This window comes from Oncorhynchus mykiss, chromosome 5 (assembly GCF_057628025.1).
Source record: "Oncorhynchus mykiss isolate SJ-2025 chromosome 5, ASM5762802v1, whole genome shotgun sequence".
Classification (NCBI taxonomy): Eukaryota; Metazoa; Chordata; class Actinopteri; order Salmoniformes; family Salmonidae; genus Oncorhynchus; species Oncorhynchus mykiss.
In genome coordinates, this window is record NC_143026.1 from 88,621,480 (window position 1) to 88,637,267 (window position 15,788).

Sequence of the window (15,788 nt, forward strand, 5' to 3'; positions counted from 1 at the left end):
TTTATTGACGGCCGTCTGGCCAAGCTGAACGCGGGAAGAGGCTTCACTGACCTGTTCGAGGAGGAGATCACTGAGGGAGGTTTCTGTGGAAGTGAGTGGCACTTCACTACATTACACCAATACACCACACTACACTACACCACTACACTACACTACACCACTACACCACACTACACCACTACACTACTACACCACTACACTACTACACCACTACACTACTACACCACTACACTGCACCACTACACTACACTACACCACTACACCACACTACACCACTACACTACTACACAACTACACTACTACACCACTACACCACTACACTACTACACCACTACACTACACCACTACACCACACTACACCACTACACTACTACACCACTACACTGCACCACTACACTACACTACACCACACCATTACACTACACCACTACACAACTACTACACCACGTACACCATTACACTACACCACAACTACACCACTACACCACTACACTACACTACTACACCACTACACTATCCCACTACTACACTACACCACTACACTACACCATTACACTACACCACTACACTGCCCCACTACACTGCACCACTACACCACTACTGCACCACTACACTACACTACTGCACCACTACACTACACTACTACTGCACCACCACAACTACACTACTGCACCACTACACTACACTACTACTGCACCACTACACTACTACTACACCACTACACTACACTGCTACACCACACCAGTATACTACACTACTACACTACACTACTACTACACCATCTACACTACACCACTACCACACTACTGCACCACTACACTACACTACTACACCACTACACTACACCACTACACTACTACACTACTACACCACTACACTACACCACTACACTACACCACTACACTACACTACACTACACCACTACACTACACTACACTACACTACACCACTACACTACACCACTACACTACACCACTACACTACACTACACCACTACACTACACCACTACACTACTACACCACTACACTACTACACCACTACACTACACCACTACACCACTACACTACACCACTACACTACTACACACTACACTACACCACTACACTACACCACTACACTACACTACACCACTACACTACACTACACTACACCACTACACTACACCACTACACTACTACACCACTACACTACTACACCACTACACTACACTACACCACTACACTACACTACACTACACCACTACACTACACCACTACACTACTACACCACTACACTACTACACCACTACACTACACCACTACACCACTACACTACACCACTACACTACACTACACCACTACACTACACCACTACACTACACCACTACACTGCACTACTACACTACACCACTACACTACTACACTAACACCACTACACCACTACACTACACTACACCACTACACTACACCACTACACTACACCACTACACCACTACACTACACCACTACACTACACCACTACACTACACCACTACACTACTACTACACCACTACACTACTACACACTACACTACTACACTACTACACTACTACACCACTACACCACTACACTACTACACCACTACACTACACCACTACACCACTACACCACTATACTACTACACCACTACACTACACCACTACACTACTACACACTACACTACACCACTACACCACTACACCACTACACTACACCACTACACTACACTACACTACACTACACCACTACACCACTACACTACACCACTACACTACACCACTACACTACACCACTACACCACTACACTACACTACACCACTACACTACACCACTACACTACACTACTACACCACACCACTACACTACTACACTACACTACACCACTACACTACACTACACTACTACTACTACACTACACCACTACACTACACTACTACTACACCACTACACTACACTACACCACTACACCACTACACTACACCACTACTACTACACCACTACACTACACCACTACACTACACCACTACACTACACCACTACACTACTACACCACTACACTACACCACTACACTACTACACCACTACACTACTTCACCACTACACTACTACACCACTACACTACACTACTACACCACTACACTACACCACTACACTACACTACACCACTACTACACCACTACACTACACCACTACACTACACCACTATACTCTACCACTATGCTACACCACTACACTAAACCATTACACTACACCACTACACTACACTACTACTACACCACTACACTACACTACACCACTACACCACTACACTACACCACTACACTTCACTACTACTACACCACTACACTACACCACTACACTACACCACTACACTACACCACTACACTACTACACCACTACACTACTACACCACTACACTACTACACCACTACACCACTACACTACTACACCACTACACTACACCACTACACTACTACACCCACTACACTACTTCACCACTACACTACTACACCACTACACTACACTACTACACCACTACACTACACCACTACACTACACTACACCACTACTACACCACTACACTACACCACTACACTACACCACTATACTCTACCACTATGCTACACCACTACACTACACCATTACACTACACCACTACACTACACTACTACTACACCACTACACTACACTACACCACTACACTACACCACTACACTACACTACTACTACACCACTACACTACACCACTACACTACACCACTACACCACTACACTACACCACTACACTACTACACCACTACACTACACCACTACACTACTACACCACTACACTACTTCACCACTACACTACTACACCACTACACTACACTACTACACCACTACACCACTACACTACACCACTACTACTACACTACACCACTACACCACTACACTACTACACCACTACACTACACCACTACACTACTTCACCACTACACTACTACACCACTACACTACACTACTACACCACTACACTACACCACTACACTACACTACACCACTACTACACCACTACACTACACCACTACACTACACCACTATACTCTACCACTATGCTACACCACTACACTACACCATTACACTACACCACTACACTACACTACTACTACACCACTACACTACACTACACCACTACACTACACCACTACACTACACTACTACTACACCACTACCCTACACCACTACACTACCTACTTCACCACTACACTACTACACCACTACACTACACTACTACACTACACCACTACACTACACCACTACTACTACACTACACCACTACACCACTACACTACTACACCACTACACTACACCACTACACTACTTCACCACTACACTACTACACCACTACACTACACTAATACACCACTACACTACACCACTACACTACACTACACCACTACTACACCACTACACTACACCACTACACTACACCACTATACTCTACCACTATGCTACACCACTACACTACACCATTACACTACACCACTACACTACACTACTACTACACCACTACACTACACCACTACACCACTACACTACTACTACACCACTACACTACACCACTACACTACACCACTACACCACTACACTACACCACTACACTACACCACTACACTACTTCACCACTACACCACTACACTACACCACTACACTACTACACCACTACACTACACTACTACACTACACCACTACACTACACCACTACTACTACACTACACCACTACACCACTACACTACTACACCACTACACTACACCACTACACTACTTCACCACTACACTACTACACCACTACACTACACTACTACACCACTACACTACACCACTACACTACACCACTACTACACCACTACACTACACCACTACACTACACCACTATACTCTACCACTATGCTACACCACTACACTACACCATTACACTACACCACTACACTACACTACTACTACACCACTACACTACACCACTACACCACTACACTACTACTACACCACTACACTACACCACTACACTACACCACTACACCACTACACTACACCACTACACTACTACACCACTACACTACACCACTACACTACTACACCACTACACTACACTACACCACTACTACACCACTACACTACACCACTACACTACACCACTATACTCTACCACTATGCTACACCACTACACTACACCATTACACTACACTACTACACCACTACACTACACCACTACACTACACCACTACACTACTACACCACTACACTACACTACTACACCACCACACCACTACACTACACTCCACTACACTACACCACTACACTACTACACCACACCACTACACTACACTACACCACTACTACACCACTACACTACTACACTACACTACACCACTACTACACCACTACACTACACCACTACACTACACCACTACACCACTATACTCTACCACTATGCTACACCACTACACTACACCATTACACTACACCACTACACTACTACACCACTACACTACTACACCACTACACTACTACACCACTACACTACTACACCACTACACCACTACACTACTACACCACTACACTACACCACTACACTACACTACACCACTACTACACCACTACACTACACTACTACACTACACTACACCACTACACTACACCACTACACCACTACACTACTACACCACTACACTACTACACCACTACACCACTACACTACTACACCACTACACTACACCACTACACTACACTACACCACTACTACACCACTACACTACACTACTACACTACACTACACCACTACACTACACCACTACACCACTATACTCCACCACTACACTACACCACTACACTACACCACTACACCACTATACTCCACCACTATGCTATACCACTCCACTACACCATTACACTACACCACTACACTACTACACCACTACAATACACCACTACACTACACCACTACACTACACCATTACACTACACCACTACACTACTACACCACTACACTACACTACACCACTACACTACTACACCACTATGCTACACCACTACACTACACCATTACACTACACCACTACACTACTACACCACTACACTACACCACTACACTACTACACTACACCATTACACTATACCACTACACTACTACACCACTACACCACTACACTACACCACTATGCCACACCACTACACCACTACACTACACCACTATGCCACACCACTACACTACACCAGTCCCATAAAATTCAAGTTATCAGCGTGTCTCATCACTTTCACATCTCCGTGTCTTTCATTATGTGTGCCTTTGATGTCTTTCAGGTAATTCCAAGTCTTATCAACAGTGGGTGCACACCGTCAAGGTATACAAAGATGATATGCAATTAAAATGAATTGAGTGTATTTTAGTTTAGTCTATCTCTCTGTTCAGTAAACAAAGCAAACTGAAGATGCTAAGAATGTGTTTTCTGTGTGATTTGATACATAGAGAAAACACACTGTCCGTACACACACACGGCTTATGTCTGTATGGACATTCAGATGTCTGTTGGGTAGTGTGGTGGATGGAAATCCTGTGTGTGTTTTTGTGTGCTTGTGTTTGTGTGTGTGTGTGTTTTTGTGTGCTTGTGTTTGTGTGTGTGTGTGCGTGTGTTTGTGCGTGTGTTTGTGCGTGCGTGTGTTTGCGCGTGTGTTTGTGCGTGCGTGTGTTTGTGCGTGCGAGTGTGTTTGTGCGTGCGAGTGTGTTTGTGCGTGCGAGTGTGTTTCTGCGTGCGAGTGTGTTTCTGCGTGCGAGTGTGTTTGTGCGTGCGAGTGTGTGTGTGTGTGTGTATGTGCGTGTGTGTGTGCGCGTGCGCGCCGGTAAATGACAATTATGTGTTGGTTGTGTTGCAGAGAGGCGGAGCGCTGATCAACACTGCGGTGACCAAGGCAAGTCCAGCTGTGGAGACGGCCTATAGAAGGCTGGATCTACCATACAGTCCCTGTCAGACCTCCTCTGATATGTTCAAATACTGGAGCTGCTCTTGATTTAGTTTGGAACCAATGGAATAGTCCCAAAAGTGCAAATCAAGCACCTCAAATACTTTCATATGGGACAGATATAACATGTATTTGTCTCATGTCTGGTCCCTAAAACGTGTATAAGGTCATACAGGTTTTCACTCTGGATATCTGAAAGGTAGAGTACTGGGATGCTGGTACAGTGCCTTGCGAAAGTATTCGGCCCCCTTGAACTTTGCGACCTTGTGCCACATTTCAGGCTTCAAACATAAAGATATAAAACTGTATTTTTTTGTGAAGAATCAACAAGTGGGACACAATCATGAAGTGGAACGACATTTATTGGATATTTCAAACATTTTTAACAAATCAAAAACTGAAAAATTGGGCGTGCAAAATTATTCAGCCCCCTGAAGTTAATACTTTGTAGCGCCACCTTTTGCTGCGATTACAGCTGTAAGTCGCTTGGGGTATGTCTCTATCAGTTTTGCACATCGTGAGACTGAATTTTTTTCCCATTCCTCCTTGCAAAACAGCTCGAGCTCAGTGAGGTTGGATGGAGAGCATTTGTGAACAGCAGTTTTCAGTTCTTTCCACAGATTCTCGATTGGATTCAGGTCTGGACTTTGACTTGGCCATTCTAACACCTGGATATGTTTATTTTTGAACCATGCCATTGTAGATTTTGCTTTATGTTTTGGATCATTGTCTTGTTGGAAGACAAATCTCCGTCCCAGTCTCAGGTCTTTTGCAGACTCCATCAGGTTTTCTTCCAGAATGGTCCTGTATTTGGCTCCATCCATCTTCCCATCAATTTTAACCATCTTCCCTGTCCCTGCTGAAGAAAAGCAGGCCCAAACCATGATGCTGCCACCACCATGTTTGACAGTGGGCATGGTGTGTTCAGGGTGATGAGCTGTGTTGCTTTTACGCCAAACATAACGTTTTGCATTGTTGCCAAAAAGTTCAATTTTGGTTTCATCTAACCAGAGCACCTTCTTCCACATGTTTGGTGTGTCTCCCAGGTGGCTTGTGGCAAACTTTAAACAACACTTTTATGGATATCTTTAAGAAATGGCTTTCTTCTTGCCACTCTTCCATAAAGGTCAGATTTGTGCAATATACGACTGATTGTTGTCCTATGGACAGAGTCTCCCACCTCAGCTGTAGATCTCTGCAGTTCATCCAGAGTGATCATGGGCCTCTTGGCTGCATCTCTGATCAGTCTTCTCCTTGTATGAGCTGAAAGTTTAGAGGGACGGCCAGGTCTTGGTAGATTTGCAGTGGTCTGATACTCCTTCCATTTCAATATTATCGCTTGCACAGTGCTCCTTGGGATGTTTAAAGCTTGGGAAATCTTTTTGTATCCAAATCCGGCTTTAAACTTCTTCACAACAGTATCTCGGACCTGCCTGGTGTGGTCCTTGTTCTTCATGATGCTCTCTGCGCTTTTAACGGACCTCTGAGACTATCACAGTGCAGGTGCATTTATACGGAGACTTGATTACACACAGGTGGATTGTATTTATCATCATTAGTCATTTAGGTCAACATTGGATCATTCAGAGATCCTCACTGAACTTCTGGAGAGAGTTTGCTGCACTGAAAGTAAAGGGGCTGAATAATTTTGCACGCCCAATTTTTCAGTTTTTGATTTGTTAAAAAAGTTTGAAATATCCAATAAATGTCGTTCCACTTCATGATTGTGTCCCACTTGTTGTTGATTCTTCACAAAAAAATACAGTTTTATATCTTTATGTTTCAAGCCTGAAATGTGGCAAAAGGTCGCAAAGTTCAAGGGGGCCGAATACTTTCGCAAGGCACTGTAGATTCTACATATCTGAAAGGTAGAGTACTGGGATGCTGGTAGATTCTGCATATCTGAAAGGTAGAGTACTGGGATGCTGGTAGATTCTGAAAGGTAGAGTACTGGGATGCTGGTAGCTGGTAGAGTCTGAATATCTGAAAGGTAGAGTACTGGGATGCTGGTAGATTCTACATATCTGAAAGGTAGAGTACTGGGATGCTGGTAGATTCTGCATATCTGAAAGGTAGAGTACTGGGATGCTGGTAGATTCTGAAAGGTAGAGTACTGGGAGGCTGGTAGCTGGTAGATTCTGAATATCTGAAAGGTAGAGTACTGGGATGCTGGTAGATTCTGAAAGGTAGAGTACTGGGATGCTGGTAGATTCTGAAAGGTATAGTACTGGGATGCTGGTAGATGTCATTGTTCTACTAGGACTGTTCTAGTATTGGTAGATGTACAAAACCAGTCAAATGTTTGGACACACCTACTCATTCCAGGGATTTTTCTTTATTTTCACCATTTTCTACATTGTAGAATAATAGTGAAGACATCACCTATTAAATAACACACATGGAATCATGTAGTAACCAAAAAAGTCTTAAACAAATCAAAATATTTTTGAGATTCTTCAAAGTAGCCACCCTTTGCCTTGATGACAGGTTTGCACACTCTTGGCATTCTCTCAACCAGCTTCATGAGGTAGTCACCTGGAATGCATTTCAATTCACATCTGTGCCTTGTTTAAAGTTAATTTGTGGAATTTCTTTCCTTCTTACAGGAGATAGCCCTATTTGGTAAAAGACCAAGTCCATATTATAGCAAGAACAGCTTTAATAAGCAAAGAGAAACAACAGTCCATCATTACTTTAAGATATGAAGGTCAGTCAATACGGAAAATGTCAGGAATTTGAAAGTTTCTTCAAGTGCAGTCGCAAAAACCATCAAGCACTATGATGACACTGGCTGTCATGAGGACCGCCACAGGAAAGGAAGACCCAGAGTTACATCTGCTACAGAGGATAAGTTCATTAGAGTTACCAGCCTCAGAAATTGCAGCCCAAATAAATGCTTCACAGAGTTCAAGTAACAGACACATCTCAATAACAACTGTTCAGAGGAGACTGCGTGAATCAGGCCTTCATGGTCAAAATGCTGCAAAGAAACCACTACTAAAGGACACCAATAATAAGAAGCGACTTGCTTGGGTCAAGAAACACAAGCAACGGGCATTAGAGTGGTGGAAATCTGTCCTTTGTTCTGATGAGTCCAAATGTGATATTTTTGTGAGACGCAGAGTAGGTGAACGGATTGTCTCTGCATGTGGGGTTCTCACCGTGAAGCATGGAGGAGGAGGTGTTATAGTGTAGGGGTGCTTTGCTGGTGACACCGTCAGTGATTTATTTAGAATTCAAGGCACACTTAACCAGCATCGCTACCACAGCATCCTGCAGCAATACACCATCCCATCTGGTTTGAGCTTAGTGGGACTATAATTTGCTTTCAACAGGACAATGACCCAACACACCTTCAGGCTGTGTAAGTGCTATTTGACCAAGAAGAAGTGTGATGGAGTGCTGCATCAGATGACCTGGCCTCCACAATCACCTGACCTCAACCCAATTGAGATGGTTTGGGATGAGTTGGACCACAGAGTGAAGGAAAAGCAGCCAACGTGTGCTCAGCATATGTGAGAACTCCTTCAAGATTGTTGGAAAAGCATTCTAGGTGAAGCTGATTGAGAGAATGCCAAGAGTGTGCAAAGCTGTCAATGCAAAGGGTGGCTACTTTGAAGAATCTCAAATATATTTTCATTTGTTTAAGACTTTTTTGGTTACTACATGATTCCATATGTGTTATTTCATAGTTGTGATGTCTTCACTATTATTCTACAATGTAGAAAATTGTAAAAATTAAGAAAAACCCTGGAATGAGTAGGTGTGTCTAAACATTTGATTGGTACTGTATATGTGTGTTTTTGTGCTTTCCTGTGTTTGTCTCTGTGTGTTTCTCTCTCTCTCTCTCTCTCTGTGTGTGTGTGTGTGTGTGTGTGTGCCGGTAAATGACAATTATGTGTTGGTTGTGTGTTGCAGAGAGGCGGAGCGCTGATCAACACTGCGGTGACCAAGGCAAGTCCAGCTGTGGAGACGGCCTATAGAAGGCTGGATCTATCATACAGTCCCTGTCAGACCTCCTCTGATATGTTCAAATACTGGAGCTGCTCTTGATTTAGTTTGGAACCACTGAAATAGTCCCAAAAGTGCAAATCAAGCACACCTCAAATACTTTCATATTTTTATATAATTTTTAAAAATTTAACTAGGCAAGTCAGTAAAGAACAAATTCTTATTTGTCCAAACCTTCCCCTAACCTGGACGACGCTGTGCCAATTGTGCGCCGCCCTATTGGACTCCCCATCACGGCCGTTTGTGATACAACCCGGGATCAAACCAGGATCTGTAGTGACGCCTGTAGCACTGAGATGCAGTGCCTTAGACAACTGTGCCACTCGGGAGCCCATAATTGGACAGACATGTATTGGTCCCATTTCGGGTCCTAACCCTAAGATGTCTATTAAGTCATACAGGTTCTCACTTTGAATATCTGAAAGGTACTGGGATGGTGGTAGCTGGTAGATTGTGTGTGTTTGTGTTTGTGATGCCCTTTCCTTTGTGCAGTGGTGTATAGTTGACTTTCATGTCCAGCCTAGAAGGCTTTGATGTCCAACCTAGAAGGCTTTGATGTCCAGCCTGGTAGGCTTTCATGCCCAGCCTAGAAGGCTTTGATGTCCAGCTGGGTAGGCTTTCATGATGGGTAGGCTTTCATGATCGGTAGGCTTTCATGTTCAGTTGGGAAGACATTCATGATCGGTAGGCTTTCATGTCCAGTTGGGTAGGCTTTCATGATTGGTTGGCTTTCGTGTCCAGCTGGGAAGACATTCATGATTGGTTGGCTTTCATGTCCAGTTGGGAAGACTTTTGTGTCCAGCTGAGAAGACTTTCGTGTCCAGCTGAGAAGACTTTCGTGTCCAGCTGAGAAGACTTTCGTGTCCAGCTGAGAAGACTTTCGTGTCCAGCTGAGAAGACTTTCGTGTCCAGCTGAGAAGACTTTCGTGTCCAGCTGAGAAGACTTTCGTGTCCAGCTGAGAAGACTTTCGTGTCCAGCTGAGAAGACTTTCTTGTCCAGCTGAGAAGACTTTCGTGTCCAGCTTCAGTCTTTGTCTTTTGCCCAGTGGATGTTACACCAGAACAGTGTCGAATATTAATGGAGCCTGTGTTTATTTCTAATGCCTGTGTTTCTCCTACAGGCCAAGAGTCATGCCAAGAGGGGCATTCGCAGGCTTAAACAAAGGGTGAGCTATGTGAATTCAAACCTCTCCAGGGCTTACATACACAATTTAAAAAATTCAAATCAAACTTTATTTGTCACATGCGTCGAATACAACAAGTGTAGGCTTTACCGTGAAATGCTGACTACAAGCCCTTACCCAACAGTGCAGTTCAAGATGCGTGCATGTCACAAATGTGGACATGCACGCTCACACACTCGCGCATACACACACACACACACTGTTGGTTATGGAGTTTGTGCTCACTCAGAGATGAGTTTAGTTCAGGAGTGTACATGTTTACCCAGCGTCCCTCTGGCTATAGCCTGTCATGTCATCCAGCCACAGCCCTAACCCATATTTTATCAATGAGCCGCTGATTCCTTCAAAGCTAATGTTATAAGATTAATGTCTCCATAAGCCTGATGGCTTTCGTTTGAACTGAGTGTCAGAGAGAGGCTGAGGAGAGGGGCGCTGGATGACGAACAGGTTCTCTCCAGGCTGTATTTTTCTGTTTTAAACAGATTTGACCTGACCACACTCAAAATACACATGTATTACTGGCTGTTATTGGATCTTTTAAATACAATGTGACACGCTCACTCAAATATTCTCTCTCTCTCTTTCTCTCTATCTCTCTCTCTCTCTTTCTCTCTATCGCTCTCTCTTCTCCTTCTCTCTTTCTTTCTCTCTCTCTCTCTGTCTTTCTCTCTATCGCTCTCTCTCCCCCTTCTTTCTTTCTCTCTCTCTTCTCCTTCTCTCTTTCTTTCTCTCTCTTCTCCTTCTCTCCCTCTCTCAATTCAATTCAAGGGCTTCTCTCTCTCTCGGTCTTTCTCTCTATCGCTCTCTCTCTCTTTCTTTCTCTCTCTCTCTCTCCCTTCTCTCTCTCTTTCTTTCTCTCTCTCTCTCTTCTCTCTCTCCATCTTTCTCTCTCTCTCTCAGGAAGAGGAGGAGGGTAGGCCGATCTGTTCAGGGTCTCCCACCAGCACCAAGAGTCTTTCGCCACGGAGAATGGAGAAGAAGAGACAGGTTGGTGATATACACACACACACTATTCCTACAGTACTTTCAGATAGCATTCATACAATTTAAAATGAATTAAATGTATATTTTTTTTGTCATACAATACCCCATAATGTCAAAATGGACATGTTTTTTGAAAAATGTATTAATTAATCAAAAATGAAATGTCTTGAGTCAATAAGTATTCAAACCCTTTGTTATGGCAAGCCTAAAAAAAGTTAACGAGTAAACATTTGCTTAACTAGTCACATAATAAGTTGCATGGACTCTATGTGCAATAATAGTTTTTGAATGACTACCTCATCTCTGAACCTCACACATAAAATTATCTGTAAGGTCCCTCTGTTGAGCAGATTCAACCACAAAGACCAGGGTGGCTTTCCAATGCCTCGCAAAGAAGGACACCTATTGGTAGATGGATGGTGTATCAGTACACCCAGTCACTACAGAAATTTCACCATGAGGCCAATGGTGACTTTAAAACAGTTACAGAGTTGAATGGCTGTGATAGGAGAGAACTGAGGATGGATCAACAACATTGTAGATACTCCACAATACTAACCTAAATTAGAGTGAAAAGAAGGAAGCCTGTACATAATACAATATTACAAAACATGCATCCTGTTTGCCACAAGGCTTTAAAGTAATACTGTAAAAAATGTAGCAAAGTAATTAACTTCTTGTCCTCAATACAAAGTGTTATGTTTGGGGAAAATACAATACATCACTGAGTACCACTCTTCATATTTTCAAGCATGGTGGTGGCTGCATCATGTTATGGGTATTGTTAACTTCTTGTCCTCAATACAAAGTGTTATGTTTGGGGACAATACAATACATCACTGAGTACCACTCTTCATATTTTCAAGCATGGTGGTGGCTGCATCATGTTATGGGTATTGTTAATTAACTTCTTGCTGATCAGTGGGACGCTACCGTCCCACCTGGCCAACATCTGGTGAAATTGCAGAGCGCCAAATTCAAATTAAATTACTATAAATATTAAACTTTCATGAAATCACAAGTGCAATACATCAAAATAAAGCTTAACTCCAGCCGCCGTGTCAGATTTCAAATTGGCTTTACGGCAAAAGTAAACCATGCGATTATATGAGGACAGCGCCCAGCACACATGCATAACAAATCATTTTCAACCAGGGAGTTGCGATACGAAAGTCAGAAATAGCGATATAATATATGCCTTACCTTTAATGATCTTCTTCTGTTGGCACTCCAAAAGGTCCCAGTTACATTACAAATGGTCCTTTTGTTTGATAAACTCCTTCTTTATTTCCATAAAAACTCAGTTTAGCTTCAGTCAATAATCCATTCGTTTCCCTCCTTCAAAATGCATACAAAAAGAATCCCAAACATTGAAAAAAAATGTATTTAACCAAATTGTTTTATTTAACCAGGTAGGCTAGTTGAGAACAAGTTCTCATTTACAACTGCGACCTGACCAAGATAAAGCGTAGCAATTCGACACATACAACAACACAGAGTTACACATGGAATAAACAAAACATACAGTCAATAATACAGTAGAACAAAAGAAAACAAAAAGTCTATATACAGTGAGTGCAAATGAGGTAAGTTAAGGAAATAAATAGGCCATGGTGGCAAAGTAATTACAATATAGCAATTAAACACTGGAATGGTAGATCGGCAGAAGATGAATGTGCAGGTAGAGATACTGGGGTGCAAAGGAGCAAAATAAATAAATAAATACCAGTATGGGGATGAGGTAGGTAGATAGATGGGCTGTTTACAGATGGACTATGTACAGGTGCAGTGATCTGTAAGCTGCTCTGACAGCTGGTGCTTAAAGCTAGTGAGGGAGATGTGAGTCTCCAGCTTCAGAGATTTTTGCAATTCGTTCCAGTCATGGGCATCAGAGAACTGGAAGGAAAGACGACCAAAGGAGGAATTGGCTTTGGGCGTGACCAGTGAGATATACCTACTGGAGCGCGTGCTACGAGTGGGTGCTGCTATGGTGACCAGTGTGCTGAGATAAGGCGGGGCTTTACCTAGCAGAGACTTGTAGATAACCTGTAGCCAGTGGGTTTGGTGACAAGTATGAAGCAAGGGCCAACCAACGAGAGCGTACAGGTCACAGTGGTGGGTAGTATATGGGGCTTTGGTGACAAAACAGATGGCACTGTGATAGACTGCATCCAGTTTGTTGAGTAGAGTGTTGGAGGCTATTTTATAGATGGCATCACCAAAGCCATCGGTAGGATGGTCAGTTTTACGAGGGTATGTTGGCATGAGTGAAGGATGCTTTGTTGCGATATAGAGGAAGCCGATTCTAGATTTAATTTTGGATTGGAGATGCTTCATGTGAGTCTGGAAGGAGAGTTTACAGTCTAACCAGACACCCAGGTATTTGTAGTTGTCCACTTATTCTAAGTCCGAGCCGTCCAGAGTAGTGATGCTGCACGGGCGAGCAGGTGCGGGCAGTGATCGATTGAATAGCATGCATTTAGTTTTACTTGCGTTTAAGAGCAGTTGGAGGCCACGGAAGGAGAGTTGTATGGCTTTGAAGCTCGTCTGGAGGTTAGTTAACACAGTGTCCAAAGAGGGGCCAAAAATATACAGAATTGTGTCGTCTGCTTAGAGGTGGATCAGAGAATCACCAGCAGCAAGAGCAACATCATTGAAATGTAAAGAAAAGAGAGTCGGCCCGAGAATTGAACCCTGTGGCACCCCCATAGAGACTGCAGAGGTCCAGACAAGACGCCATACGATTTGACACACTGAACTCTATCAGAGAAGTAGTTGGTAAACCAGCCGAGGCAATCATTTGAGAAACCAAGGCTGTCGAGTCTGCCAATAAGAATGTTGTGATTGACAGAGTCGAAAGCCATGGCCAGGTCGATGAATACGGCTGCACAGTAATGTCTCTTATCGATGGCGGTTATGATGTCGTTTAGAACCTTGAGCGTTACCAATAAACTTTTCCAAACAAGTCAATTAACGTTTATAATCAAACCCAAATACGCAAATAAATGATCAAATTTAAGACGTTATTGTCTTTACCGAGAAAAATACCAAAGAACGCGCTCTAATTCACGCGCTTGGAAACACTACAGACAAAATGGGAGCCACCTAGAAAAACTACAATTTCCCATAAACCAGCCTGAAACGTTTTATAAAGAGTTTTTGGGATGTTTTTTTTGGGATGGTTTGTCCTCGGGGTTTCACCTGCCATTTCAGTTATGTTATACTCACAGTCATTATTTTAACAGTTTTAGAAACGTTAGAGTGTTTTCTATCCACATCTACCCATTATATGCATATCCTAGCTTCTGGGCCTGAATAGCTTCAGTTTACTTTGGGCACGCTTTTCATTCGGACGTCAAAATTTCCACCCCCTATCCCAAAGAAGAGTTTTTCACAATAAAACATAAACTGCTTTTCATTCGGACGTCAAAATACCGCCGCCCCTCTCTCTCTCTGTCCTCTACCTCTTCCCAAAGAAGAGTTTTTCACAATAAAACATGAACTGAATGGAGCTAAGCACAGGCAAAAATCCTCTCTGTCCTCTTACCATCCCCCTCTGTCCTCTCCCTCTTCCCATCCCTCTCTCTCTCTCTCCCCCCATCTCTCTCTGTCC

General features: G+C 43.2%; 1 protein-coding gene across 1 annotated transcript in view; it reads left to right on the plus strand.

The window, feature by feature from the left end:
- Positions 1-15,788, plus strand: part of LOC110524795 (DENN domain-containing protein 1B) — a gene marked incomplete at its 5' end in the record, with an annotated part of 45,226 nt that continues 29,438 nt past the window's right edge. Inside the window, 5 exon segments of the mRNA XM_090236247.1 lie at positions 1-91; positions 5,340-5,380; positions 5,910-5,945; positions 11,129-11,173; positions 12,092-12,178. Coding sequence (XP_090092373.1) covers positions 1-91; positions 5,340-5,380; positions 5,910-5,945; positions 11,129-11,173; positions 12,092-12,178 — 300 coding nt within the window.